The following is a 25910-nucleotide window of genomic DNA, read 5'->3' as shown; positions in this document are numbered from 1 at the left end:
CTAAAACGTCTGAGATCACTTTCGCTCACCCATAATTGCTTCTAATAATTGACACAGGACATGATGATTAGGGGCGTTTACTCTAATTATACATGAAGTTTTATTTATTTTATGAGTCAGAAGTAAATAAACTAAAAGTAAAACGGGTCTGGAAAGAAGATATGACCGAAAGTGTTTAACATGTTAAAGAGAAATGATCTTGTTTTTCATTCACAGCTGATTTGATCTACAGAAAAATAGGCGACTCTGTTGCCCTGTCCCCAGGTCAAAGTTTCCATATCAGTAGCGTAACGTGGAAGCGCCAAACGGACCTCGCCTTGCAGTGGTTCGGCGGGAACATTACTTGTTACAGATATTTTAAGGGCAAGTTCACCTGTGATTGAGCTATAAAGTGTTGTAAAACTCTGCACATTCATTTTTGCATGATCTCTTTTTCTGGATTCTGCCTCCAGGTCGTTGTGACCTGGACATAGGAAGTGGAAGTTTGATTATCAACAATCTGACGTTGGATGACAGCGGCAGCTACACCTTTGACATAAACAACAGCGTTCTTGACAAAAAGGATCTCCGGGTTATCAGTGAGTTTCAGCAAATTTGTTTGGCTTTCACCTGAATGCAGTTGATGGTAATCTGTTGGTGTTTCTGTCAGAACCGGTTCCAAAACCCACGGTATCTGTGGACTGCAACAATGAGAAGACCGACTGTAATCTCACCTGTGAAGCCAACATCACCTCTGAGTTTGGGCCTGTCACATATACATGGGAAACAGGAGACACAGAGCTGTCCAACGACAAGGAGCTGAGCTTAACAACGGTACAAACGCAAATGATCTAAATCAGGAGTCCACAAACTACGGCCCGCGGGCCGGATCCGGCCCGCCTCCACATTTGGTCCGGCCCCCTGAACAATGGATTTTTCTTCAACCACCGGGGGGCTCTTTAGCAGGAAGCTGCTTGTGGGCTCATTTTGAGCCCCTAAGCAGCAAAATGAGTCAGAAACAGATCAGATGTCTTTGGAAAGTTTCTTTGCAAAGGGGAAAAGGCCCAGAGAAGAGACAGGAGAATGGATTTAACCCGGACCGGTAGGTGACTCCCACATTACAAGCCGCTCTGCGTAACATGCGGCGACCGGCTGCTAATGAGGCAAGAAAGCTTCAAGCTGCTTTGTCACGTAGAGACCAAGCACGCTGTGCTCAAGCAACACACCTCGGGTGTCATTGTCTCTCATCACTCCCAGATGGGACCGTCTCGTTGCAGAGAAACAAGCTCAGGGCTCCCGTTAGTCATTATTGTGAGTTAAAATTTTCATGAAAGTAAAATGTTAGTTTTTGTGGCGCTTCTGTTATTTTGAAGGGATATATAAACGTTACCATAGCGACCAGAGTCAGAGCGTTTGGGCAGTGGTCGAGAGAAGATGAGTAGAGCTTGTGAACCCAGAGAATGTTATTTGATTGTGCTTTCTGGAAAACAATACATTTTTACATTTAGGCACTCCTGCAATCGTCACACTTTTTCTGTTACAAACTGACTCCGGCCCCCCACCAGAGAAGGGAAAAGTTATGTGGCCCTCACAGGACAAAGTCTGGGGACCCCTGATCTAAATGATCAAGTCAGGATGTGACCTAGTTGTCAAGATAAATCACATTTAAGGCCATAATGGTGATTATAGAATGAATATAAGTGGAAATTTCACTGGTTTTCAGCTTTTTTTTTATTTGTTTCTTAGGACAATAAGGAGAGCTCCTTCTCCTGTATGTTGAGAAACCCCATTAGCACCAACTCGAGTGAAGAAGAATCAAACCTGGTGAGAAGGGGTGAGTTAAAAAACACATTCTGAATATTTTTATTTCTTTGTTCTAAAATGTCCTGAACTAATGTCTAAACTCAGCTGTAAACAGTGTAGTTTGCGAAGTCGATTTTTCTTTTTCTTTTTTTTGCAGAGAATTTTAAATATACTGCTGACTGTAAAGCTCCTGATTATAGCACTGATTCTGGTTGGGACTGGCCTCTTTGCTGCATGCAAACAAACGTAAGAATCCACAAAAGCATTCAATATTCCTCACCTTTTTATGCTTTATTTAGTTACTGCAAGTAAACATTGGCTTTTAATGTTCATTTCAGGTGAGCTTTATTGTGTAAATATCAATAATCAGTAACAGAAGAATAAAGTTTACCAATCTGGCAAATGCAAACTTCATATTAGGACTTGATTTAACATTAACAGCTTGTTTAAAAGTTACTACTTTTTTATCTGTTGTGGCAAGAAAAGGAAAGAAAATCTTAAACATTTGCATTTAAATTACAGGAAGACTTGGTGCCATGGCCGGAGTTGGCAAGTGTTTTGCAATTTTTGCAACTTTTGTTTTATTTTTCAGCGTTATTAGATATTTAACAATTTTGTTCAAAGAGTTTCATTGACTTAAATACAAGCTTATATGAAAAAAAAGCATATTTTGACTGTACATCACCTAAATGGATAAAGATGGGTTCCCCTGAACCAGGAAGTGCCGCGCTCACTCAACCTGTCGGCCGCCTTAAATCTGCTTCTATTCTCAGACGTGTCACATATTGACTCACCTGCTGAAGAGTTGGATCCAAAGCAGCTCACATTTCCTCCGCCGCCAATGGAGGACTATGAAAACGATGAAGATGAAGAGAACTTCATGGTCCGTCGTGACGAAGACCTTCCCTGGGCTCCACGCAGTTATTTAGACAAAGGTTTGTGTTGTTAAGGTGTTTAGATCCACCTTAAATAACTCAAGTTGTTTAGAACAGAGGTGTCTAAACTTTTTGTCATGATCCGTGTTTCTGTGTATTTGTTTTTAGGGGTTTTCTGTGTTCAGTTTCTGTCCTGTGAGTCTCTTTTGTCTCTGCGTCTTCCCCGTTGATTGCTTCCCAGATGTGTCTAGTTACCTGATTACCCTCCCTGTGTATTTTAACCCACCTGTTGTCTTTGTCTCTTGTCGGGTCCTCGTCTACTGTCATTTGTTGCACGTTCATGCTCTCCAGTCGTACTGATATGTCCTCTCTTTTCAGTCTTCTTGTCAGTTGGTACCGGTATTTAGCTGTGTGCTATACTCTCTGCCGTGCCGCCTGTGTTGGACTGTTTGAGCTTTCATCATTAAATTCATCATTTTCACTACAACCTGGGTTTAGCCTGCGTCTCTCCTCACCACCTCAAACCCGCTTCCTGACACTTTTTGTCTCCCAAAGAGCATCATCCTCGGCAAACCCACAGATAATATTTCAAAATATGTAAAGAAATGTCAACTTTTAGAATGTTTTTATTCACTAATTGTTACATGACATTTGGCATAAATATTGCCACCACAGAAAATTTTTTCTGTGGTGGAAAAATTTATTATTATTGGGAGAAAGGTTCCATACGTCTACAACTAATTATCAATATAATGTAGGAGTTTTAATGACATTACAGTTTGGTATAATTTCCTTCTTTATTCTTTTTTTGTTTCCTCAGTGGTTGCCGTTTACAGCTACAGCGGTAGCAAAGACGATGAGCTCTCCTTCCAGCAGGGGGTGATCATCTACGGTCACCAAAATGAGCGACGATGGCTGGTTTGACGGCGTGATGAACGGGAGCACCGGGCTCTTTCCTGGCAACGGTGTGGCGTTCATCATTCACTAGGCAACTAAGCCTAAACAACAATGCATCTCAATCGACTTTAATATCATAAAAAAAGTTAATTTATTTCAGTAATTTAGCTCAAAAAGTAAAAAATATTGATTCGTTACACATTTCATCTGCGATTATTTTCCAAATATGACTCTTTTTTTTTAAAGGTTGGCTTTGTATTTTATTATATATTGAGTGTTAATATCTCTTAATTACCAATATAAAGTCAGATATTTATAGTCCGTCTCTTGTAAAAAAAACTTTGTCCTCAATAAATTTTTACCTGGTTAAATAAAGGTTGAAAAACAAACTATGTCCACGACTAGAATACACACATATATTTAACATTCACTAACTATCACACAAGTGGTAACTGAAACATTACTTTGTATCAAAAATGTAAAAATGCCAAACAAGAGAGAAAAAAAAAAACAAGTTGGTGGTTAACATCAGTTTCTATATGTCAAAATTTAATAAATAACCCTAAACAAACTGCAGAGTAATCCTTCCAGTTAACAGCTGTACAATTAAACACACTTAAAATGTTAAAACATGGCACAATTACACACAAAACCCTGTATATAACTAAATTGGTCTAATATATGTGCTAATGCATAAAACTGGAAGATGGCAACAGAAAAGGGAAAGAGCTTCCTGTCGCTTGTTACTATGGTAACCAGCAACTGTCAAGAGAAACATAACAGTTTTATTTAACTGACGAGCGAGCGCAGTGCGTTATGTTACCTTGTTAGCTTCGTGTGAACAGACTCTTTGGAAACCTTAGAGATATTTGAGGTGTTTTTGTTTTTCTGCATTTGTAAGTTATTTATCCAAACCTGGCTTGTTGCATGGTTCTTCTATCTACAGAAATGTGTTTTTTGGGGGTGTTTTTCAATTTGTACAGATGCTTGTTTTCATAGTGTATGACTGAAGTATGTGTGTTTTATTTCTACCGACACTCATTACCAGAGTTATTAGTCAAAGTTGTGTTTTTGGTTCTTTTCATTTCAGGATCATGTCTGTTTTCCGGACTTTCTCCGCGGTTCTCCTCATTTACTTATTGGTGCAGAAGAGTTGTTGTGAGTACAAATATGGAACATATTGCTTTAGTTTGTTCTATTTTCCTGCTGTTATAAGTGTAAAGAAAAAACTAACAGAGAAATGTTAGCAGGAAGAAGTGAAAAAGTTCTTGTTTTTCATTCACAGCTGTGATGATCTACGCAAAAGTCGGTGACACGGTTGTCCTGCATCCAGGTCGGAGTTTTGATAACATCACTTCCATAAGTTGGGGGCACGAAATGAGCCCCATCTTGGAGTGGTTTGGACAGGACATTATTTTTTACAAAAGTCAAAAAGGTAAGTTCACCTGTGATTAAAGAGTTGTAAAACCTGCGACCTGCAGGTTCATTCATGTGACATCTTTATTTGGATCCTGCCTCCAGGTCGCAGTAACTTGGAAAAAACAACAGGAAGTTTGATCATCCACAACCTGACTGTAGAGGACACCGGCCGCTACACACCTGAGATTAACCGCGTGAGTCATAACCCAGTGGTTCTCCAGGTCATCGGTGAGTTCAACAGGTTTGACTGAACTTTGTTGGCTTTAATCTGAATCCAGTGGACGGTAATCTGTTGGTGTTTCTGTCAGAACCAGTCCCAAAACCGATGGTGCACTTAAAATGCAACCCTAGGAAAACCCTCTGTGACCTCACCTGTAAAGCCAACACCAGTTCTCGGTTTGGACCCGTCATGTACAGATGGGAAGCAGGAAACAAGGTGGTGTCCACTGATAATCAGCTGAGCTTAACAACGGTGTGTTTTAAGATGGATCCATTTGTCTGGGGAAAAATCCCTTTAAGAACTCAATGAAACCATGATGGGTTGGTTTAGAGCTGTTTTCCATTTGCTTCGTAGAAAAATCAGAGTCGTGCCTACACCTGCAGGGTGAAAAACCCTGTTAGCACCTCGTCCAGCGACGAGGTGGCGACCCCTATTACAGAAGGTGAGCTGCAAATATTCCTGTCTTTTTTAAAAAGTCTGGCTTTTAGTAAGTTTATTCATGGGGGAAATAACTTTTACCCTTTTTTTATTAATTGACAAGTGTATTTATTATTTATTCTGGTTATCTTTTATATTAATAGTTTTGTTTTATTCAAACATTTAATAGTGACAGAAGAGCAACAACTATTTAGGGGAATTTCTGCCGCTGATAAAAAAATAAAAAATTATTTCTCATAATTATGACTTAACTAGTTCATAACTATGAGATAGCAAAGTCGTAAGGAAAAATAAAAAACTTTCATTATTATGACTTAACTACCTCATGAAAATGATGTAGTATAACTTTAAGTCATAATTATAAAATAAAAGTTGTTTTTTCTCATCAGAGTGGCAGATGGAGTACTTTTTTTTGAAAGTTCATAACAAAGAGGAACTAAACCTGGGAGAAATAAACTGACATGGCAATTATGATGAACGCAGAAAATAATCAAAGTAAAATCAAAAGAAAATGGAGAAACACTAAAGACAGGAACCAGGGATGAACTGATGAACAGAACATAAGAAAAATACCCAATATGGCTACTTGAGAGAACGGTGAAATACTGAAAAATTACAAAATGATAGATCATAAATAATCTGACCAGCCTCTTTGTACTTGCTGATGAAAAGCTTCCCCTTAGCATGATGCTGCCACCAGCATGGCTGCCATGGTGGATGCAATGTTACTTTTCTGCCACATAAAGCCAGAGCTGCTAGAACCGCAGGTGTTGTTCTTTGTTACAGGGACTGATTTAGTTTTAATAACTAACTCTGTACCTCCAGGGTTACATCCTTCAGCAGTGGTGGTACCTGTTGTACTTGTAGTCCTGGTTCTGGTTGTGGCTGGTGGCTATGTCAAGCACAGGAAAGGTGAGAATTATTACAACGTCTCATCATGTTACATTTCTTCCCGTTTTTGGACACAAACAAGGAAACCTTATCCTTCCTAATGTAAAAAGGGTTTGAGTTTATCCGTTTTGTTGGGTCCATACGTTTACTTTTTACGCATGGCTTAGAATTTTTTTCTGTTTCTGTCGCAGATAGCTGAAATAAATGTTGAAAAACAAACATTTCCTTTTCAGTTGGCAGTAATTTAATCAGAAAACTAACTTATATATTTTCTTTTTTACGTCTACAGAGATGAAACAAGCACTGAATGTTGAAGCAGCCCATGCAGAGAGGACTGCTATGAGCCTGAAAGTCATGAGGAGAAACGGTAACATTAGATCATTTAGAGTCTGGATTCATCCCTCATTTCTTTGCATTTTAATGGAAAGCAGACAGACTTCCTTGTTGTCTTCTAAGATGTCCTGAACCAACATCTCAACAGGTTTTTTCAGACAAAAGCAACAAAAACATGAGTTACATCTGCCCGGCTGCAAAGATTATTTTTTACACCATATTTCTCCAATTTACTAAACAGTAATCCATGGCTTGTTGTGTCAAATGCTTTGTTTACTCCCACAGTATATTCCTATTTATCAGTCACGTTAGCTAAATCTTGTAATAGTTGCCATACGACGGTTGAAGTTGACTTTTTTAGCTCTAATTTATATCAAATTATCAAATTGTTGCTGAACCTATTTTTCTAAAACATGAAAGATGAGATAAAATTATTCTACTTTCGAAGAACTGATGTTTATCACCACTTTTTATATGATGTAATGGCTTGTCTTGTTGAAATAGATCCATTTGAAAGGACATAACTTCAAATATCAATTCAACCAGACATCAACTAGTAAAAGAAACGYAGCTGAACTCACATTTTCATCTCTGTTGCAGGAATGAGTTTGGAAAGTTTTGAAAGTGGGTGAGTTACTAGATCTTCTATGAATACCTTTACCAAGACAGCTTGAAATTTAACCTCTGTGCCAAGTGTTATTTATAAACATTGGGTTATAAATGAGGAACTGCAAGTTGTGGAGAATCAGTTAGAAGTTGCAACTGTTTGATGGAGACTTTTGTTTTGAAATATTAAACTTTTTTTTTTTTACATGTTCAGAGAACCAAACAGCAGTTTGTTCTTTACAACACACAAAATGTATTTTCAATAAGTTAAATTTTCCTCTTTTGTTTCTGGTGTGGTGACAGATTGATGTCACCAGCGATGACGAAGACCAACTCCAGACAAGGACGCCTTTATCTCCATGATGATGAAGAACAACGCCTGCATGACGACCAGGAACTTAAGAAGCAAATCCAGGAGCTTCAAGCTAACACAGACGTCTAAATTCATCACAGACGTATTGAATCGAGCAAAGCACCTCTTGAGCTTTTTCTTTGCAACCTCACAGAAAACTAAATACATTTTATTTGGAGTTTGAACACAAAGTAGTTTAGAAGAATGTCACGTTGTTGCGCTGTTGACAGAATATGAACCGTTCCTGGCATGTTAATTCCTTTTCGAAGATCTATCTTAATATTTAAAGGGTGGACACATAATGTCGTTTTAATAAGAAGAAAATAGAAATGCAGCAACTCAGGCTAGTTTGAGAGCGCTGCTTGTTGACCGAGGAAGAATCCGGAAGTGATGTTTTCACCCAAGACGAGCAGCTTTGTGGGATAATACCATTACACCACAAAGAATGGTGTTAGCTTATTTAAGTTTCCTAACTTAAACATGTTAAGTTAGGGGCATATTTAGGTAAACTAGTGGCTAAGCTAGTCCACTCTGTGCTCTGAACATCTTGAGTCGGACTGCTTTGATTTTGTCCCCTCTTAAAAGAGTTGCTCGCTTTTTTTTGTACAACTCAAACATGTGCTGCTCTCTGCTGCAGTACCAACTGCGCCCCCCAGGGGCGCTGCAGCCAAACCATGCAGGAATCAGCAGCACTTCAAGGTTAAACATCAAAAATAGTTATTTGTTCCTTGCAGTTTATTTATTTGGACTATTTTGCATATTTTCAGTTTTCTTCTCCTACAAAAGTCGGGTTTCTTGTATAAAACAAGGATAAAAACAGAGATTCTGTCTGTAAAAGAAAAGTATAGATATTTAATTTTAGTTTTATCAAATGTACCATTTGGACACCAAAATGTAAAAGTGTATAGTCAATTTAACGGTGCCTCGAGAGTCCTTAAAATCTCATTGCAAGAAGGAACATGGTAAGCAATGCATTTCCCCTGGAGGATCAATAAAATATTCTGTTCTATTGCAGGTATAGTTCTGATTAATAATCATTTAATTTCAAGACTAAATATGGATTTTTTTGAACTTTGAAGTTGAGCCAGTATTGACTTACAGCCACACACACACACACACACAGGCATAATGTAGATATTTAAAACGCAGAGAAAACACAAAGACAAGCACACACACACACAACAATATCCAAGGCCATAGTTCACGGTGAACCTGTGTGACGCCCTCTGCTGGTGCAGCGTGTTCTGTTAACTGTGTTTCCATAAAATTAAGGTTCTGGATCGGGAGGAGCCTAAGGTCACATGGAGACTTGGGTCTACCTGGACCTCCTAAAAGAGTGTTGGAGAACCAGGCGGGAGATTCTGACCTGTTTGAAGGATATCTGGGAAGGACGGCGGGACAGACTGAGGTGGCTCCTGGGATATGATGAGTGCCCACGTCCTCTAGACTTGTGTTTTAAAAATAAACGCCTCTAAAGGGCTTAAAATGGTTATTGGTGTCGCATTCTCCCATTTTCCTGCTACGGTGTTAACAACTTATTCTGGATTATTGTCCACCATAGTCGCCATTTTCCTTCCCAGGATGCAGGATAGAGACATTTATTTAGTAAAAGGTCAAATAAATGCGACCTGGCCATGCAGACACACAGGTCATATTTGAAAAAATCAGATGTGTATCGGATTTAGAACTACATATCCCAGTAGCTTTTAGTTCTTTATTTCTGTCATTTCAGCCTTAGTTTGATAGAAATTTCTTGCAGTCTTGAATGTTTATGTTACATTATGCTGACGATGCTCAGCTACATCTATCCATAAACCCTAATGAATCCAATCCATCCTTTCTTTCTTTCTTTGTTGTTTTTTAGCCAGAACCTCTGAAAAAGATCAAATAATAAAGTAAAGTATCTTAAATCCCATATTAAACTTCTTGGATTTCTCTTTTTCACCTCCAGATTAGAAATATTCTGTCCAGGAGTGATGCTGGAAAACAGGTCTGTGAGTTTGTTACTTCAGGGCTGCACTGCTGTAACACTAACAGATCACACCTAAAATGCACAACATTAATTATGATGGTAGATAAAAACATACAAAATATGGACAAATTACGCATGAAACCCTGCGTATAATTAAATCAGCCTATGCTGGGGAAGAAAACACAGGGCTGATCCTGATTCACTCCATGGTTACTGGTTGTTACGGTAACCACCAACTGTCAAGAGCAACATAACTGACAGGAGGGCAGCACAGCGCCAGAAACAGTGAGTACGGCTGTATTATCTTTACTGCTTCTTTTTTTTTGTCTGTTCAGACTCTTTGGAAACCACAGAGTAAACTTAAAAGTGTTTTTTGTTTTCATTTATCTACATTTGTAAGTTATAATGAGTAACGTGAGTGATTTATTTGAAGCTGGCTGGTTGTTCATTGTTACTTTTCATTCTTTCATCTAAACAATTTTTTTAAATTAATACTTACAAATCTTTTTGTTATGTATGACTGAAGGATGCATCAGATGCCTGTGTGTTTTACTTTGACTGTTTTCCTGCTTTTTAGAAAGTAGAAGTTGATCTTCTTGTTCAATTAGCAGTTGGAGTTGACAGCACCAAACAACAAAAGATGGAAGTGAAAGCATGAAACTACATGTTCACTGACCTCTGACCTTAAACCCAGAGGTAAGTGGTTCTGTTTGGACTCAATCTCACATGGATTAATGTTCAGCCGAAAGAAATCCTTTCAGCAGCAGTCAGGAGGTTCGCTGCGATAAAATCAACCTTATTAGTCCTGATTTAATGGATTATAATAGGAGAGGTTTGTTTTTCGGACAAGAGAAAATATATTTAAAGTTACTTGTACCTAATGGTTTTAATAGACATTTCATGCTCATGAGTGTCCAAAAACAAATCACTAAATAAATGCAAAAGTAATGTCAAGTATTTTATTTATTTATTTTAAGAAGGAATGAGCCAGCGTTGGTGAAAAATTAGACAAATGGTGGACTGTTTGTTGCAAAAGGAAAGAACACACTGCTTTTTAGTTATTTTATTGTATTTTTCCTACTTTTCTTGTTTAATATTAAAATTTTCCGAGATGCTGGATCATTTGTGTGCAGTCATCGTCAAGCCAAATAGAATTAAACTCTTAAATTACGTGATGAGTATGTCTGATGTTTCACTTTTTGAAATATTTTTCTGAATCATCTCCAAAAATCCGTTCAGTAAAACAGAGGTTAGCATCACATATTTACATACTTTGCCTTTCCAACTTCATTATTTCTCTCTCCGCAGCTTAAACACCTCATCTGCTGCTGACACTCGTCACCGGTAATATTAGTCGACGTGTTTTTGGTCTCGGTACTTTTCATTTTAGGATCATGTCTGCTTTCTGGACAGTCTCTGCTGTGCTCCTCCTTTACTTCATGCAGAATAGCTGTGGTGAGTGTAAACAGTGATTATATTGTTTTATTTGGTTGCATTTCTGCTTGGTAGAGATAGAAATGACATAATTACAGAACAGAATATACTTTTATTATTACTACTTATATGCTGACAGCTACTCCATATAGAAAAAAAGGGCCGACTTGCATGATATCAAAGTTGAATATCTGCAGATCAGACTCTAAGAGTTTTTATGATGATACCTACAGATTTGCTTTGTTTATGAGAATAAAGAAAACTTTTAAAATAGATATGATTGAATGGTGTCAAAATATTACAGCTGCTCAGAAACAGGAAAAAGTTCACAGAAAATAATAAAAATGTTTTGGTTTTTCATTCACAGCTCGTCTGATTTTGGCAAAACTTGGTGACTCGGTTGTGCTGCATCCAGGTCAGACCTTTGATTCCATATCTGCCATAATCTGGAAGCACAACATGAACATCATCGTGGAGTCGTCTGGAACTAATACAACGTATTTTAGAAGTTTTATTGGTAGGTTCCTGTGTGATTGACTCATCGTAACACCTGAACCCCTGCAGATTCATTCATGCCTGTATTTGGATCCTGCCTCCAGGTCGCTGCAGCCTGGACAAAACAACTGGAAGTTTGATCATCAAAAGTCTGACAGTAAGGGACACCGGCCACTACAACGCTGAGATCGACAGCAAGATTCTTGACGTGATAGAGCTCTGGGTTATCAGTGAGTGCAGCAGGTTTGACTGAGCTTTAATCTGAGTCCAGTTAACGCTAATCTGTTGGTGTTTCTGTCAGAACCGGTCCCAAAACCCACAGTGTTCTTGGAATGCAACAAGGAGAAGACCCTCTGTGACCTCACCTGTAAAGCCAACATCACTTCTCATTTTGGACCCGTCAGGTACAGATGGGAAGCAGGAAAAAATGTGCTGTCCCGTAAAATGAAGCTCAGTTTAACAAAGGTATGTTTTAAGGTACAGCTGAACCTCTGAGTACAAACAACCGGGATGAACCCATGATGCTCCATTTGCTTCTTAGGAGAACAGGGAGCACTCCTACGTCTGCCTTTTGCTAAACCCCTTTAGCAACTCGTCCAGTGATGAGGTGCCTAACCCCATTAGACATTACGGTAAGCTGCAAACATTTCCATCTGTGTCCTTTTTAAAAAGTACGGCTGTGATAAGTTGTGGATATTAAAACTGAACCCCAAAACATTGTTTCTCAGTTTATTCGTGATTTAATAACAAATATAATTACCTTTTTTGTTGTTGTTATATGAGACCAGATTGGAATGGAGACTTTGTTTCATTTGACAATTGCATTTTGTTTTTATTGTGGTTGTGATGGTGTTCTCATTATGACTTTAATGCCACATGTAAAAAATTATTAAGTACGCATGTTGGTACCAACAGCAATGGGTGTTGGACTGTGTTATAGTCTGTAACTGGTGAACTGGTGAATGGTTTAGTTTCAATAACTAATGCTGTAGTTTCAGGGTTTCATCCTGCAGCAGTGGCTGTACCAATTGCGCTTCTGCTCCTGACTTTGTTTGCCGTTGGTGGCTATCTTAGGCACAGGAAAGGTGAGAGTTCACTAAAACATGAAGCAGTCGCTGTCCTGTGTTACTTTAACGTCTCATCATGTTACATTTGTTCCTATTTTTAATACTGAATCATTATAATTATTTAATGACTTTAGATAATATCGCCTTTGCAAGACTTTCATCGCGTTAGTGTAAACACTAAAAACTCAGTTATTTCATAAGCTTTACAATAATAATAATCTTCCTTTCCTGTGATTAAAGAACCACGGTTGATATAACATTCCTTTTTTTCCCCCTATTTTTACAGAGACGAAACAAGCACAGACTGATGAAGCAGAAGAAGCAGAGAGGACTGCTGTGACCCTGAGAGGCAAAAGGAAAAATGGTAACATTAGATCATTTAGAGTCTGGATTCATACCTCATTTCTTTGCACTTTAACCAAAAGCAGACAGATTTCCTTGTTATCCTCTAGAGCAGCTGCAACTAACATAACACCATATTTCTACAATTTATTCAACAGTAATCCATGGCTTGTTGTGTCAAATGCTTTGTTTACTCCCACAGTATATTCCTATTTATCAGTCACGTTAGCTAAATCTTCTAATAATTGGCGTACAGCAGTTGAAGTTGACCTTTGTGGCTCTAATTACTAAAACTATTTTTCTAAAACGTGAAAGATGAGATAAATTGTTCTATTATTGGAGATGTTTATCACCACTTTTTATATGATGTAATGGCTTGTCTTGTTGAAATAGATCCATTTGAAAGGACATAACTTCAAATATCAATTCAACCAGACATCAACTAGTAAAAGAAACGTAGCTGAACTCACATTTTCATCTCTGTTGCAGGAATGAGTTTGGAAGCTTTGGAAAGTGGGTGAGTTACCAGATCTTCTATGAATACCTTTACCAAGACAGCTTGAACTTTAACCTCTGTGCCAAGTGTTATTTATAAACATTGGGTTATAAATGAGAAACTGTAGGTTGTGGAGAATCAGTTAGAAGTTGCAACTGTTTGATGGAGACTTTTGTCTTTTAATATAATTTTTTTTACATGTCCAGAGCCAAACTGCAGCTCTTTGCAATAATAATAATAATAATAATCAATTTAATTTATAATGCACTTTTCATTAATAAAAATCTCCATGTGCTACACGGTGCAGCTAAAAACAAATAAAATCAACAATCAAAAAAAAAGACAGTAATTTAAAAGTGTCTAAAAAGAAAAGTTTTCAATCCGATTTTAAAATCGGACAATAATTGCGGGGCTCCCAAATAGTCTGGGAGAGAGTTCCATAGACGAGGAGCAGCCACAGCAAATGCTTGATCACCCATAGTCCTTAGTCTTGATCGAGGAAGGTGGAGAAGATTACAGGCTTGGGATCGTAAGGATCTAGAAGTTGAATGTGAAATAAGGAGGTCCTTCAAGTAATCCGGTGAGGTTCCATACAGACAGTGATGGGTGATAAGTGCAATTTTGTACTGAATCCTATAAGTTACAGGAAGCCAGTGAAGCTCGTAAAGAGTAGGTGTGATGTGATCAAATTTACGAGCTCTCACTAAGATCCTGGCAGCACTGTTTTGAATGTATTGAAGCCTCTGAAGGTGTTTTCTGTGGACTCCAATAAACAGCGAGTTACAGGAGTCGAGCAATACACACAATTTACTTGCAATATCTTTCTCTTTTGTTTCTGGTGTGGTGACAGACCGAAACCATCTTCAGCACGGAGGTTCAGCTCTGCACGAGATCTTTATCTCCAATCTGACGATGAACGATGGGTGCAGAACAATCCGGAGCTCAGGAGGCTAAGCCGCGAGCTTCGGGAGTTCCGACTTCAAAGAGACATCTAAATTCATCACAGACGTATTGAATCAAGCAAAGCAACGCTTGAGCTTTTTCTTTTGCCACCTCACCGCAAACTAAATACTTTTAATTGGGATTTTGGATGCAAAGTATTTTAGATCAATTATTCGTTACACCGCAAGTCAACTATATCTGCTCATAAACTGTCTAAATTGGTCCACAATGGTGTTATCTTTATGTTTCTGTGCAAATAGTTACATTTTTGTGTTTAATTCTGTAATATTAGGCCTAAAACCGTTGCAGTGTTGCCCTCTTTGGGTTGAACAGGGTAACAACTATACAGCTTGGTTAGCGTTTGTGTCACACGGCACCATGTTCGGGTATAAAACCTTCTCACTCTGGACAGTTACTGCAGCTTGATCGGTGCTTTCACATGCCATCGGCATAGAAATCTCCAGTAGATCCCACAAGGCTGAAGCGGAAGTGATCGGCGCCATCTTTGTAGGCAAGCGCATACACATGGCTTCAAGACCAACAAAAAGAAAATATATGGACACTTTTGGCCGATGGTCGAGAGAAAGATGCATGAACAAAATGGCTGCTGTCTGGATCGACCCGAATGAGAGGAAGGAAAATATGCCAGTTGATGTGAACAAGCCGTCTCTGATCTCATACTACGACATAGAACTACCTAGTGAACAGGAAGAGTGCGTACAAAACGGCAGACGGCGACAATATTAACCAGAGAAGAAGCCGAGAGACCTATTTTAACTCTGGAGGAGCTGCAGAGATTCACAGCTCAGTTTGGATAATCTATTCACCAGAGCTGGACAGAAACGTGTTCCATTTAGTTGTATTTACTTGAGTAACTTTAAGAGGACAAACAACTTAAAACTAGTTTTACTGGGCCACACTTTTTATTTTTAAATGAGTAATAGTATTATGAAATACTCTTACTTGGGTAAAATTTCATTTCACTCTAACAACAAGTATCTTGAACAAAGAACACGTTTTAACCAAAATTCTACCAGACACAAACCTACAGTTTATGTCAAAGTGAGATACTGTATCTTGTTCATACACAAGTTTTGTCTTCTCTAATGGTAATTTCAAATTGCTGAGCTATTTGGAAATGAAGATACAGTAAACACCAGACATAATCCTGAAAGTTCATATATATACTTAAATATAATAAATAATACAAAAGTTTAATACATGCACTAAATAAAAAAAGACACTGGTATGTTTTTGTCTCTGAAGTTAATTCAAGATAAAGTTTAGACCACCACAATATATTTGTTAAATGCCAGAAAACATAATTTTCCTTAGCAATTTTTAGAGCTTTTTAAAAGAAGTTTACATACATTTGGTCGGCATTTAATTGTCTTTTTAAACTTGGGTCAAACTTGACCTGCTTTCAGTATTATAAAGATTTCTTCTACCTAAATGCGTTTTTTTTTCGTAATTATTTTATTTGTGTTATTTTTATTTTTTTCATTTTAGACTTTAAGATGAGGTATTTATGCTGCTAGGTGAGAGAAGTGCGGTTACCATACTTGCGCATCCGTTGTCATGGTTACTAATAAACAAGCGTTGTAAACATCTACGCTGGTGTTCGTGTCCCTGCTTGATAAAAAGTGTTTTATTAACCCTTAACTCAATTGTTCATCAAGGAACAAAACTTAAAGGAGGTTCAGTGTTATAAAATCAACATGTAGTCCTGAAATTGTAGAGGGTTTGCTTTCAGACGAGCAAATGTACGGGAAGCCATTTGGACAAAAATCTAGAAAAACAATCTTGAATGTTTAAAAATGCCGTACCGGTTTATGAGTACAGAATCTTTTTAATAACTAAATAAATATTATAATAATCTCTAATATTTTGTTTATATAATTTATTTTTTAGAAAAAATGAAAAACTTTTTGTCGGAAAAATTAGACACTGAAAGAAAATGTGACTTAATAATCACATCACGTATATTAAACAGATTGGATGTGTTAAAAATTGGGATAACAAGAATATTTTTTCTTACAAGTACTAGTTTGTTTTAGTCCAGGTTCTTTGTGATGCTCTGAAACCAAGTTAAGGTGTAAAGATAAGCTCGAGCAATACTGCACATTTTAAGAGGTTTTAGTTTCGACTTTTAATGCTGAGAGTTTTTAAATTTTTGACTTTGTTTACCTTAATTTTTTAAAGATGATCATCAAATTTAACAGAAATACACTATTGAGTTATACTCTGTGTGATGTGTCGTATTTTTAAAATGTATTTTCTAAAGTAGAAATGTTCTTAACTGAGATTAATTTGGATTTCTTTTTTTATTAAACATCTCCAGAAATCTGTTGAATAAATCGTCAGAGTTCACCTTCAAAATTTTTACTGCGTGATCATTTTTCATAGTTTCGCTTTCAGTTTGGGGCGAGGCTATAGGCTTTGTCCGTTCTGTTAAAATCGAACGTTTTTCTTTATCATTTATCTCTAAACTCAACTTAAACAGTCCACATCCGCTGCTGACGCTCATTATCAGTGTTATTAGCCGAAATTGTGGTTTTGGTTGAGGTATTTTTCATTTTAGGATCATGTTTGATTTCCGGTCTTTTTTCGTTGTCGTCCTCGTCTTTTCCCCTTTGGAGTTTGGCTTTGGTGAGTAAAAACATTGAATATCTTGTTTTATTTGGTTCTTTTTCTGCTTCTTAAGCATAGCGCCGTGTAAATGTGTAATTACGCGACTTTTAGTGGCATTTTGTTAATAACCTAAAAACGCGAATGTACTTGCTTTTTAAAGGGTTCAAAAAGCAAGAATGAGAAATATATGACTGATTTACAGACGATTAATTAAATTTAAGTCACGGAAAACGTAAAATATGGGCGTCAATCTTCTAAAATTGTATATTTTTTCACTTATTGAGTATTTCCGGGATGCTTTATGCTGGCGCAGGCCTGTTGGATTTCAGCTCTGGTTCATTCATTTTACCTTTATTTAAACAGGTATTGTGGATATAATTGTAGTAAATGTGAACATCTTAAATTTATATGGTAACAAACTGAAACCTTAAATAGAATGTTGCAATACTGTGTTAAATGTATGTTTTTGTTATTTGCATTTTAGGACAAAACTAGAATATGAATCTTTTAATGTATAGTTTGTATAGTTTATATTACTAATTATTATATTTGATTGGGTTAAAACGTTAAAAGTAGTTATCACTATTCTGAAAAGTCAAATATGTTAAACTTTGTAGTTTATAAAAATAAATAAATACTGAACAAAGATATATGTAAAACATTTAAAACATGAATATTTTTAAACAATTTCTCTTGTATAACTTTAGAGAGTCACAGTATTTTTATTTAATTTTAGATATGAAATGTTATTGGTTTTACAAACTTTCAGAAAGTATTTAATGTATTTTTGACTGTTTTCAGTTAAAATTGGTAAAGTTAAAAGTAGTGTGAATAAAGTTAGGGGGACACTAACACTTTTTAAGTTTCGGGAAAGTTTTTAAAAATCCTAGTATCTAGAATAAACACATTATAGCCAACATGGCTATAATAAGTAGTAAATGATTATTTTGTACCTATTTCAAACTAGAATGTACTCCATCTGGTGGATGAAAATTCTTATTTTGATGTTGAGTCAGTGAATCTGTTCAGCTCAACTTTTTCAGCAACTGGTCTACAAACTAAATTTTAAAAAAGTAGTTTTCAAAGCTAGTTAGACAAAATAGGATTTAATATTTTAGTTTGAGTGAATTTGATGAAGTTATTTATAGTTGACTACAACTTTTTTAAAAGCAGGAATTAAAAACTGTTTTGTAATGTAGCAGATTGAGAGTTAATTTATCAGCTTGTTATTAATAATATTTACAGATTAGCTTTGTTTATGAGTGAAAAGAAAAAAACTAAAAGTAGGGTTAGATCTGCAAAGCAGAGAAGATAGAAAGGGATCATTGTAAAGCTGCTCAGAAGTAAAAAAGATTTTGCTTTTCATTCACAGCTGATCCGACGTATGGAAAAGTTGGTGACTCAGTTGTCCTGGATCCAGGTCGAACGTCTGGTCCCATCACTAGCGTCACCTGGAAGCATCGAACTGACCTCGCCTTGGAATGGATCGAAGGGGAATTGACTTACTACAGAACCTTTAAAGGTAAGTTCACCTGTGATTGAGCCAAAAGTCTTGTAAACCCCTTCAGATTCATTCATGCATGATGTCTTCATTTGTATTTTGCCTCCAGATCGATGTGAGTTGGACAACACAACTGGAAGTTTCACCATCAGAAATCTGACTCTACAGGACAGCGGCGAATACACTCCTGAGATTAACAACATTGTTCTTGGCAAGAAGGAACTTAAAGTTATCAGTGAGTTCATCAGGTTTGACTCAGGTTTGGTGGTTTTGATGTGAATCCAATTGATAGTAATCTGTTGGTGTTTCTGTCAGAACCGGTCCCAAAACCCACAGTGTCTGTAGACTGCAACAATGAGAAGACCGTCTGTGATCTCACCTGTGAAGCCAACATTACCTCTGAGTTTGGATCTGTCATATATAAGTGGAAAACAGGAGACACAGAGCTGTCCAACAACAAGAAACTGAGCGTAACGCCGGTATGTTTTAAGATGGAGTCAATCCTCTTCGTAGAAGAACTCAGGATGAATCCATGATTTATTTAGGTGGTTTAGAGCCGTTTTCCTTTTGCTTCTTAGAAAAACGAGGAGAGCTCCTTCTTCTGTATGCTGATAAACCCTGTTAACAACTCGACCAGTGACGAGTTCCCTAACCCATTTAGTGGAGGTGAGTTACAAATATTTATGTCCATCCTTTCTCTTGCCAAAACATTCTTATCAACTTTTTGACATTCTGTCAAATTAGCACCACAAACGTCACTGTGATTTATTGGGATGTTTTTGTGATGCAGTCCTTTGAAAAAGTATTTTCCCTCAACAGATTCGTTGTGTTGTAAATTTTTTTTGTCTGCCTAACATGGTAAATTCATCCAGAACAAACATACAACTCTCTTTAGCCGACAAGAAAAGCACAAATCAAACATGGTAACTGTGCTCATACAAAAAGCTAACACTGTGGCACTAATGTTTGAGAACAACTTCGAGACATAAGTCAAGTTCCTGCACAGACCCTTCTCACTTTGGGTGTCTGTTGTACCAAAACCTTTGAAATGACTCAATAACCATTTCCAAAGTGATGTCAGTTTTTCTTTTAAGCTGTGGATATTGAAACTGAACCCAAAACTCTGATTACTGACATGATTTAACAAGGGGGGTGATTACTTTTTACATAGAGACTGCTGGATTTGAATAGATTTTTTCACTTAATGAATGAAATCATGAATTGGAAACTGCATTTTGTATTTATTCTTGTCTTTTTTTATATATATATATTAAAATGTGTTTGGTGATCTGGTATATGTTAATATATAGAGCAGTAGGTTCAGGTTTTGCTGAGCCCTTGCTCTAAAACTTTCTCTGTGATTGATTTGGCTTTAATAATTAACTCTATCTTTTCAGGGAATAGTGCTACAACAGTGATCGTACTCGTTGCACTACTCTTGGTTTTTGTAGTCGCTGTGATTGGAGCCGTTTTTATGAACAGAGCAGGTAAGATTGCACTAAAAGCACCACAGTTACAGTCCTGTGTTATATAGGGATTATTTGTTTGTAAACTCAGCAGATGCACGTGCAACTTGACTGCACAAAGAATCAGACGGCCTTTAAATGCTCACTGGTTACCATCGTTACCTAAATTTATCTTGCTGTTTTAGCATTAACTAACAAGTTGTCAGTCAGTGCAAGACGTCTGTTTATTGCAGCGTTATAAAATAAGTTATGCTACTAAACTGACATTAGTGAATGAGATGCGTCTTAATGACCCATAAGCGTTAAGTGCAGGTGAATCAATAAATGACAAGAGAAAATGCACCAAACGTCGGATATTACAAACTAATCAAGTCAAAGTTTACTTATAAAGAAGATTTGCAACAAACTCAGCTGACCAAAGTAATTTACAACATCACAGGTAGATAAACGATAAACCACAAAATAAAATGAAGTTCGGGAAAAATAATGACAATTATAAAATTGGCAGAAAATACCACAAACTAATAATATAAATAAAAACAAAGAGCATCACTGATCCCCCGCACATCCAATACCCAATATATATATAAAATATCATATGAGGGAAATGAAGATGTAGCTGCATCCATCAAGGCAGGTGATAAACTAAGCCTCCAGAAATGAAAAATGCAGCAGGTTGAGCTGGAGGTAGAGTGAGGTACAGAAACACTGGACTAAAAATAAAACCACAAATCTACGTGTGAGAGTCGGGCCGAGTGAAGAGAGGTGTTCAGTCTAATTGTAAATAGTTAAAATAGTTAGAATGATGTATTCTGGCCTGTGTTCTGGAGGCGACATGCGCAGTAGAAGAGCTGCTGATGGATCGTGACGTTGACTGATTATACCTCTATACAATACTTCACCCTGTTCCATTTCTTCCTCTTTTTGATCAAAAACGGAAGAAAAGCCAGCAGGGCATTTATTAATAAGTTGTCACTCATTTGGGATAAAGCAGGACTCACCTGGGAACAGTTTGTTTATCAGTTTCACTTCATTCTGTCAGCAACTAAAAGGTTTTTGGTTTGTTCATATGCGGCCATATTGGAATGACACATACAGGAATGACTGCGGGACTTTGTTTTTCACAAATATGTTTTTTAAACTTGAGCTAAACAACAGACAGGAAGTATTTAATACTAATGTCTTATTTATATTACAGGACATTTACCCTTCTTGGACAAAATATGTAAGTAACTAAACCTTCTCTAAATGATGCACAATAGACATACAGCTAATCTTGAAAATCTAACAATGTATTTATTTTCAATACAGTTCCTTGTAATGAGAAGGCACGGAGTAAGTTAAAAAAAGTTTTCTAATAACTGTTTATTGTTTACATCTAAGTAATCTTGGTGGTTTAACACACCATTTAGACAGAAAATAGTAAATAATGATAGATGATTCATAATCTATGTATTAAATAACAATATATATATTCATACCCTAAAACTTTTTATATCACAGTCTCAATCTTAAATGTAATTTACTGTGATTTTACAGCTAAAACCAGATGTTTACTCACAATATATAAAGAAAAACACACTGTCTGTCATTAAGTAAGGCTAAATGTTCTCAAAATTATTTCTATTTGATAAATATCAGAATAATGAGTGGGAGATTTTTTTAATGCATTTTTTATGTTGCTTGTACAGAACATTGTTTACGTTTCAGTCATTTTATGAGATTTAACCAGTTCTTGTTAAAAATATGCATAGATTATTAGTAGTAATAATTATTACCACGACCATGACCTTCACATTTACTTTATGTGTGAAAAGACGAGCTGCTCTTATGAAAGGTATTCACCCCTTGGATGTTTTACCCTCTTCTTGTTTTTATAAATCAGTCATGTTCAACACAATTGTGCTTTATTGCCAAAATAATTACCAAAACTCTGTAATGCCAACATGAAAACTGAGATTAAATAACAATATTCAACTTGAAACAGGTGTTTGCATAAATATGTGTACGAATCTAAATATTGAGTTCCACTTTCTGAAATCACTGACAAAAACATTACACTTTTTCACTATATTCTAGTTTATGCAGAAGTAAATGCATCACAAAACAGTTTGCTTTTTTGTTTTCTTTGTTTAAGAACAGCATATTTTAAAGTAAAGTCCAAACCTACAGTGTAGTCATTCTTTTCATAGATGATGCAGCAGAAGCAGCTTACGACGCACGTCAAAATGGTGAGCAACACCTCATCAGATGTTTTCGTTTTGGTTGTTTTGCTTTTGATTTTATTTAAACGGCTAGTTAGCCACCTGATGTATACCAAAATCAGTGAGTGGTTTAACTTCAATATTTTTCGCAGAAAAATTTTAGCAAAACAGATCAAGTCAGACTCTCTAGCATCGCTCTATAACTTAACATTTATTATCTTCTTTTCTAAAAGATGCAGTTAATGTTCTGGTGCCACTAGTCTTAAAAGAAAATGGTAAGTATGGTGTTTTCTTCCTTTTGCTTGTTTGAAAAGAACATATTTAATCATAACTGGGTGCAAGTTGTGTGATGATTACTAACTGACTCAGACTCTGTGGAAATTACACAAAAACTCAAGGACTTCTCAGGTAAAACTTTGTAATAACTGTTTATTGTTTATATCTAGCTAATCTTGAATTTTGTCAGATGTTTTTATTTTACTCTTGACTTTACTTAGTATATATACTTATACAGATTCATTAACACGCCTTGATTTGTCTCAGGGTTACCTTCCACAGCCTCTAAATGAGTCAGTCTGGGTCAGAGACCAGAGGACTGGTGACTGCTCACATGTCCAGCAGACATTAGCACTTTATCCAAGCACAGTGATAGAAAGTTGAGTGGAAGGAAAAACTGGAAGGTCAAGAGATGAAATTGGGATGAAAGAATTCTTGCAAAAGCATCTCTGAATCCTTATGAATCCACAGGCATGCTTTTTCATAGGAAGATATTTCTATGATAAAGTTCTTTTTTTGTTGTTTTTTAGATTATTGCAGAATATTTAATATAGCTAGAATTATTATTTATTTTAGTCGGTTTTTCTTGGGCCACAAAGTATTTAATTATGATTTATCAACTGCAGCAAAAGTTGAAAAACAACCATTTTTTTATCAGTTGACCAACTTTATCAGCAACATCAGTCGAAACCTTTTTTTTTCAATTAGAATATGAACTTATAAAGTTATATAAAGTTATAATAATAATAATAATAATAATAATAATAATAATAATCTTTTTTCCACTTTGATTGAAGAGACATTGTTATAACATTTCTATTTCTGTCCAATTTTACAGAGACAAACCAGGACCAGGCTGCTGAAACACCCAATGGGAGATTACATGAAGGAAATAGTGAGTAAAACCGTATTTCTATTTGATAAATATAATTAAATGACACTATTTTAGACAAAATCACGTGGTTCTCATGTTAGTCGCTCATAGCTCGTGTCTAACAGAAATATTGGACGATGCGGCTGCTGATAAGTGTTAATTTGATGTAGTTTGGTTAATAAAAATTAAAGCCGACAACGGACTCATTGTTTTGATAGACAAGGATCAGAACTCAACAAAGGAACCAATCAGTGAGAGCCAATCAGGACAGGGTTCCAAATCATGTGAGGAGTTCAGATGGTTTATGCAAACGCTAACAATCACCAACCTAGAGATGCTGCTCCGCAAAAAGACCAGGAGGAACTCAGCTATTTGTTGCAGCAGCACATGTTTAACTCTTTCTAATTTTCTGGATCGTCATTGGTTGATAGACAAATCGACCAATGAGATGTTTTGAGCTTAAGTTCTTATTTGAAAAGGAAAATGTTTAGAGTGCGTTCATGCATTCTCAAAATGACCTAAAATTTGAACTGAATTGAGTTTACTGTAAATATAAGAAATATACAAAATAAAAATAATATAAATATAAAATAACATAAAAATGTTTTTATTGTAATTGATTAAATAACTATTTGTGATAAATCAATGCTATAAGACGAAATTATCCAGTCTGGTAGGTAAGAAAGGTTAAAGGTCAAACATTAGTTAGCATTGCCTGAACAAACTTGAGGTAAAAGATCAATCAATCAATCAATCAATCAATCAATCAATCAATCAATCAATCAATCAATCAATCAATCAATCAATCAATCAATCAAATTTTATTTGTATAGCACATTTCAGCAGCAAGGCATTTCAAAGTGCTTCACATCATTAAAAACAAAAACACAGTGATGTAACATTGAATAAACAATCAAAAAAAATATCTATAAAACTCCCAACAGTTTAGATGCTAACTCAGGGGTGGTCAGTCCTGGTCCTTGAGGGCCGGTGTCCTGTAACTCTTAGATGTCTCCCTGGTCCAACACACCTTGATCCAGTAGCTGAATCACCTCCTCTGTTCAGGCTGGTACTCCAGAGTCCTGCTAATGACCTCATTATTTGACTCAGGTGTGTTGAAGTAGAGACACATCTAAAAGTTGCAGGAGACCCTCGAGGCCTAGAGTTGCCCATCCCTGTGCTAACCACTTTATTAGCATCTAAACTGTCACAGTTACTGACTGAGTTAGAATCATGTCCTGATTTTCACTCTTAAGCCAGAGATAAGAATGTAAATTTATGATCTGTTGCAGCTCAATTTACTTGCATATCTTCCCTGACTCCTCTGTTTTAATCTAATCTGTGGTTAAACTGAGATAACAGGTTTTTTAAATATAATTTTAACATATTTTATCAGGAAAGCCAGACGCCTCGACCAGTAATCCATCTGTTGACACTCAACCTGAACAAGGTGAGGAAGTTGACATTAATTACTGTATTAAAATCTGTAAACTCACTTTTCATTCACATAACGATATTTTTATATTTCAGGAATTTTGAATGTGTAGTTTTTAAGCTTTTTTTAATTAAAATGTATAAATTCAAACTTAGCTTTGTTCTGCAGATGTTAGAAAAAAATATCCTCCTTTCACTGTGACTGAAGAAGCATCATGGTCATTTCACTTTGAGATGAATGAACAAAAATATTAAACTTTTTCACAATTTTGTCATATTTTTATGTGTCTACATTGCAGATGTTTTTGGTTTTCTTTATCAAAAACAAACAATTAACATTTTTCCAATTTTACAGAGATTAATTCAAAGGGTAAAGAAGCGCTCAACGGATATCTGCTTGCTAACACCAACGATGATGGTGAGTAAAACTTGATAAGATTATTTCTCTCAGAGGAACGTGCAAAGGTTTAGATTAATCCCTCATTTCTTCATAATTTAATACAAGCAGACTGATTGAAAAACTCTCCTAGATACAAAGGATTGATGCAGAACATGAAGCTCAGCAAAAACCAGTTTAAACTGGATCTGAAGCCACTTCATTTCCAGCAGCCAATGCTAAAGACAACACAGCCTGAGAAAGAGAAAAAGTTACTGGATTTTAAGATTTGGTGGAAATTTATCACACATGTCAATATTATAAGATAAAATGTTCAGTAGTTATTATTATTATTATTATTATTATTATTATTATTATTATTATTATTATTTAACCATCTGTAGTTCTAATGTATGTCACTCATAGTTTGTGTCTTATTGACAGGAATAAACAAAGTCTCTGAGACGTCTGGTAAGTAATTTTTGTTGTGTTTTGATTAATAAAACTCTCAGGACATTCAGAGTGAAGTGAAAACTAACAATGCATTGATAGATTCAGTGGAGCAGCAGCAGGACCCACCAACAGAA

The 25910-nt window shown here is 36.2% G+C and overlaps 4 protein-coding genes across 8 annotated transcripts in view; all 4 read left to right on the top strand.

The window, feature by feature from the left end:
• Positions 1-209: 209 nt before the first annotated feature.
• Positions 210-3565, top strand: LOC103457634 (CD48 antigen-like; the record flags this gene model as incomplete). The annotated part of the gene is made up of 7 exons (XM_017309774.1): positions 210-363; positions 453-578; positions 650-813; positions 1726-1813; positions 1940-2028; positions 2556-2717; positions 3478-3565. Coding segments are annotated over 6 exons (777 nt in total), but the record flags the coding sequence as incomplete, so codon positions are not given.
• LOC103457566 (CD48 antigen-like) lies at positions 3534-8827 on the top strand. 3 transcript variants are annotated; one of them, XM_017309715.1, is made up of 10 exons: positions 3534-3622; positions 4645-4712; positions 4840-4989; positions 5076-5201; positions 5282-5445; positions 5548-5635; positions 6457-6543; positions 6812-6889; positions 7456-7483; positions 7765-8827. In XM_017309715.1, the coding sequence occupies exons 2-10, from the start codon at positions 4649-4651 to the stop codon at positions 7901-7903; spliced, it is 924 nt and encodes a 307-aa protein (XP_017165204.1). In that variant the 5' UTR covers positions 3534-3622; positions 4645-4648; the 3' UTR covers positions 7904-8827. The 3 variants fall into 3 exon arrangements, with proteins under 3 accessions (XP_017165204.1, XP_008396053.1, XP_008396044.1); XM_008397831.2 differs by lacking the exon at positions 3534-3622 and adding an exon at positions 4323-4428; XM_008397822.2 differs by lacking the exon at positions 3534-3622 and adding an exon at positions 4330-4450.
• Positions 8828-9947: 1120 nt separating this feature from the next.
• On the top strand, positions 9948-14866 carry LOC103457555 (uncharacterized). Of its 3 annotated transcripts, none has more exons than XM_008397809.2 (11): positions 9948-10070; positions 10363-10481; positions 11176-11240; positions 11587-11736; positions 11819-11944; positions 12016-12179; positions 12256-12346; positions 12707-12799; positions 13068-13145; positions 13613-13640; positions 14470-14866. In XM_008397809.2, the coding sequence occupies exons 3-11, from the start codon at positions 11180-11182 to the stop codon at positions 14612-14614; spliced, it is 936 nt and encodes a 311-aa protein (XP_008396031.1). In that variant the 5' UTR covers positions 9948-10070; positions 10363-10481; positions 11176-11179; the 3' UTR covers positions 14615-14866. The 3 variants fall into 3 exon arrangements, with proteins under 3 accessions (XP_008396031.1, XP_008396022.1, XP_008396012.1); XM_008397800.2 differs by having other exon boundaries at positions 9950-10070; positions 10394-10481; positions 11094-11240; XM_008397790.2 differs by having other exon boundaries at positions 9950-10070; positions 11094-11240.
• A 1642-nt stretch (positions 14867-16508) lies between these two features.
• Positions 16509-25910, top strand: part of LOC103457623 (uncharacterized) — a 14393-nt gene continuing 4991 nt past the window's right edge. Inside the window, exons 1-15 of the mRNA XM_017309698.1 lie at positions 16509-17210; positions 18565-18714; positions 18803-18928; positions 19009-19172; positions 19272-19359; positions 20091-20180; positions 21358-21384; positions 21471-21494; positions 21967-21996; positions 22352-22390; positions 22597-22638; positions 23478-23534; positions 24910-24963; positions 25303-25365; positions 25768-25794. Coding sequence (XP_017165187.1) covers positions 17147-17210; positions 18565-18714; positions 18803-18928; positions 19009-19172; positions 19272-19359; positions 20091-20180; positions 21358-21384; positions 21471-21494; positions 21967-21996; positions 22352-22390; positions 22597-22638; positions 23478-23534; positions 24910-24963; positions 25303-25365; positions 25768-25794 — 1045 coding nt within the window. The 5' untranslated portion in view covers positions 16509-17146. The remainder of the gene's footprint in view (positions 17211-18564; positions 18715-18802; positions 18929-19008; positions 19173-19271; positions 19360-20090; positions 20181-21357; positions 21385-21470; positions 21495-21966; positions 21997-22351; positions 22391-22596; positions 22639-23477; positions 23535-24909; positions 24964-25302; positions 25366-25767; positions 25795-25910) is intronic.

This window comes from Poecilia reticulata, linkage group LG2, assembly GCF_000633615.1.
Source record: "Poecilia reticulata strain Guanapo linkage group LG2, Guppy_female_1.0+MT, whole genome shotgun sequence".
In the NCBI taxonomy this organism is placed as follows: domain Eukaryota; kingdom Metazoa; phylum Chordata; class Actinopteri; order Cyprinodontiformes; family Poeciliidae; genus Poecilia; species Poecilia reticulata.
This window is presented reverse-complemented; position numbering and strand designations above follow the sequence as displayed.

What these genes read in the sequence shown, in the direction of transcription:
- LOC103457566 (XM_017309715.1), top strand. Translation starts at nt 4,649, where the DNA reads ATGTCTGTTTTCCGGACTTTCTCCGCGGTTCTCCTCATTTACTTATTG. An exon ending in CTATGTCAAGCACAGGAAAG is followed by an intron (nt 6,544 to 6,811) that starts GTGAGAATTATT and finishes TTACGTCTACAG; the next exon opens with AGATGAAACAAGCACTGAAT. An exon ending in TTGGAAAGTTTTGAAAGTGG is followed by an intron (nt 7,484 to 7,764) that starts GTGAGTTACTAG and finishes GTGTGGTGACAG; the next exon opens with ATTGATGTCACCAGCGATGA.
- LOC103457555 (XM_008397809.2), top strand. Translation starts at nt 11,180, where the DNA reads ATGTCTGCTTTCTGGACAGTCTCTGCTGTGCTCCTCCTTTACTTCATG. An exon ending in CTTCATGCAGAATAGCTGTG is followed by an intron (nt 11,241 to 11,586) that starts GTGAGTGTAAAC and finishes TTTCATTCACAG; the next exon opens with CTCGTCTGATTTTGGCAAAA. An exon ending in TAACCCCATTAGACATTACG is followed by an intron (nt 12,347 to 12,706) that starts GTAAGCTGCAAA and finishes CTAATGCTGTAG; the next exon opens with TTTCAGGGTTTCATCCTGCA.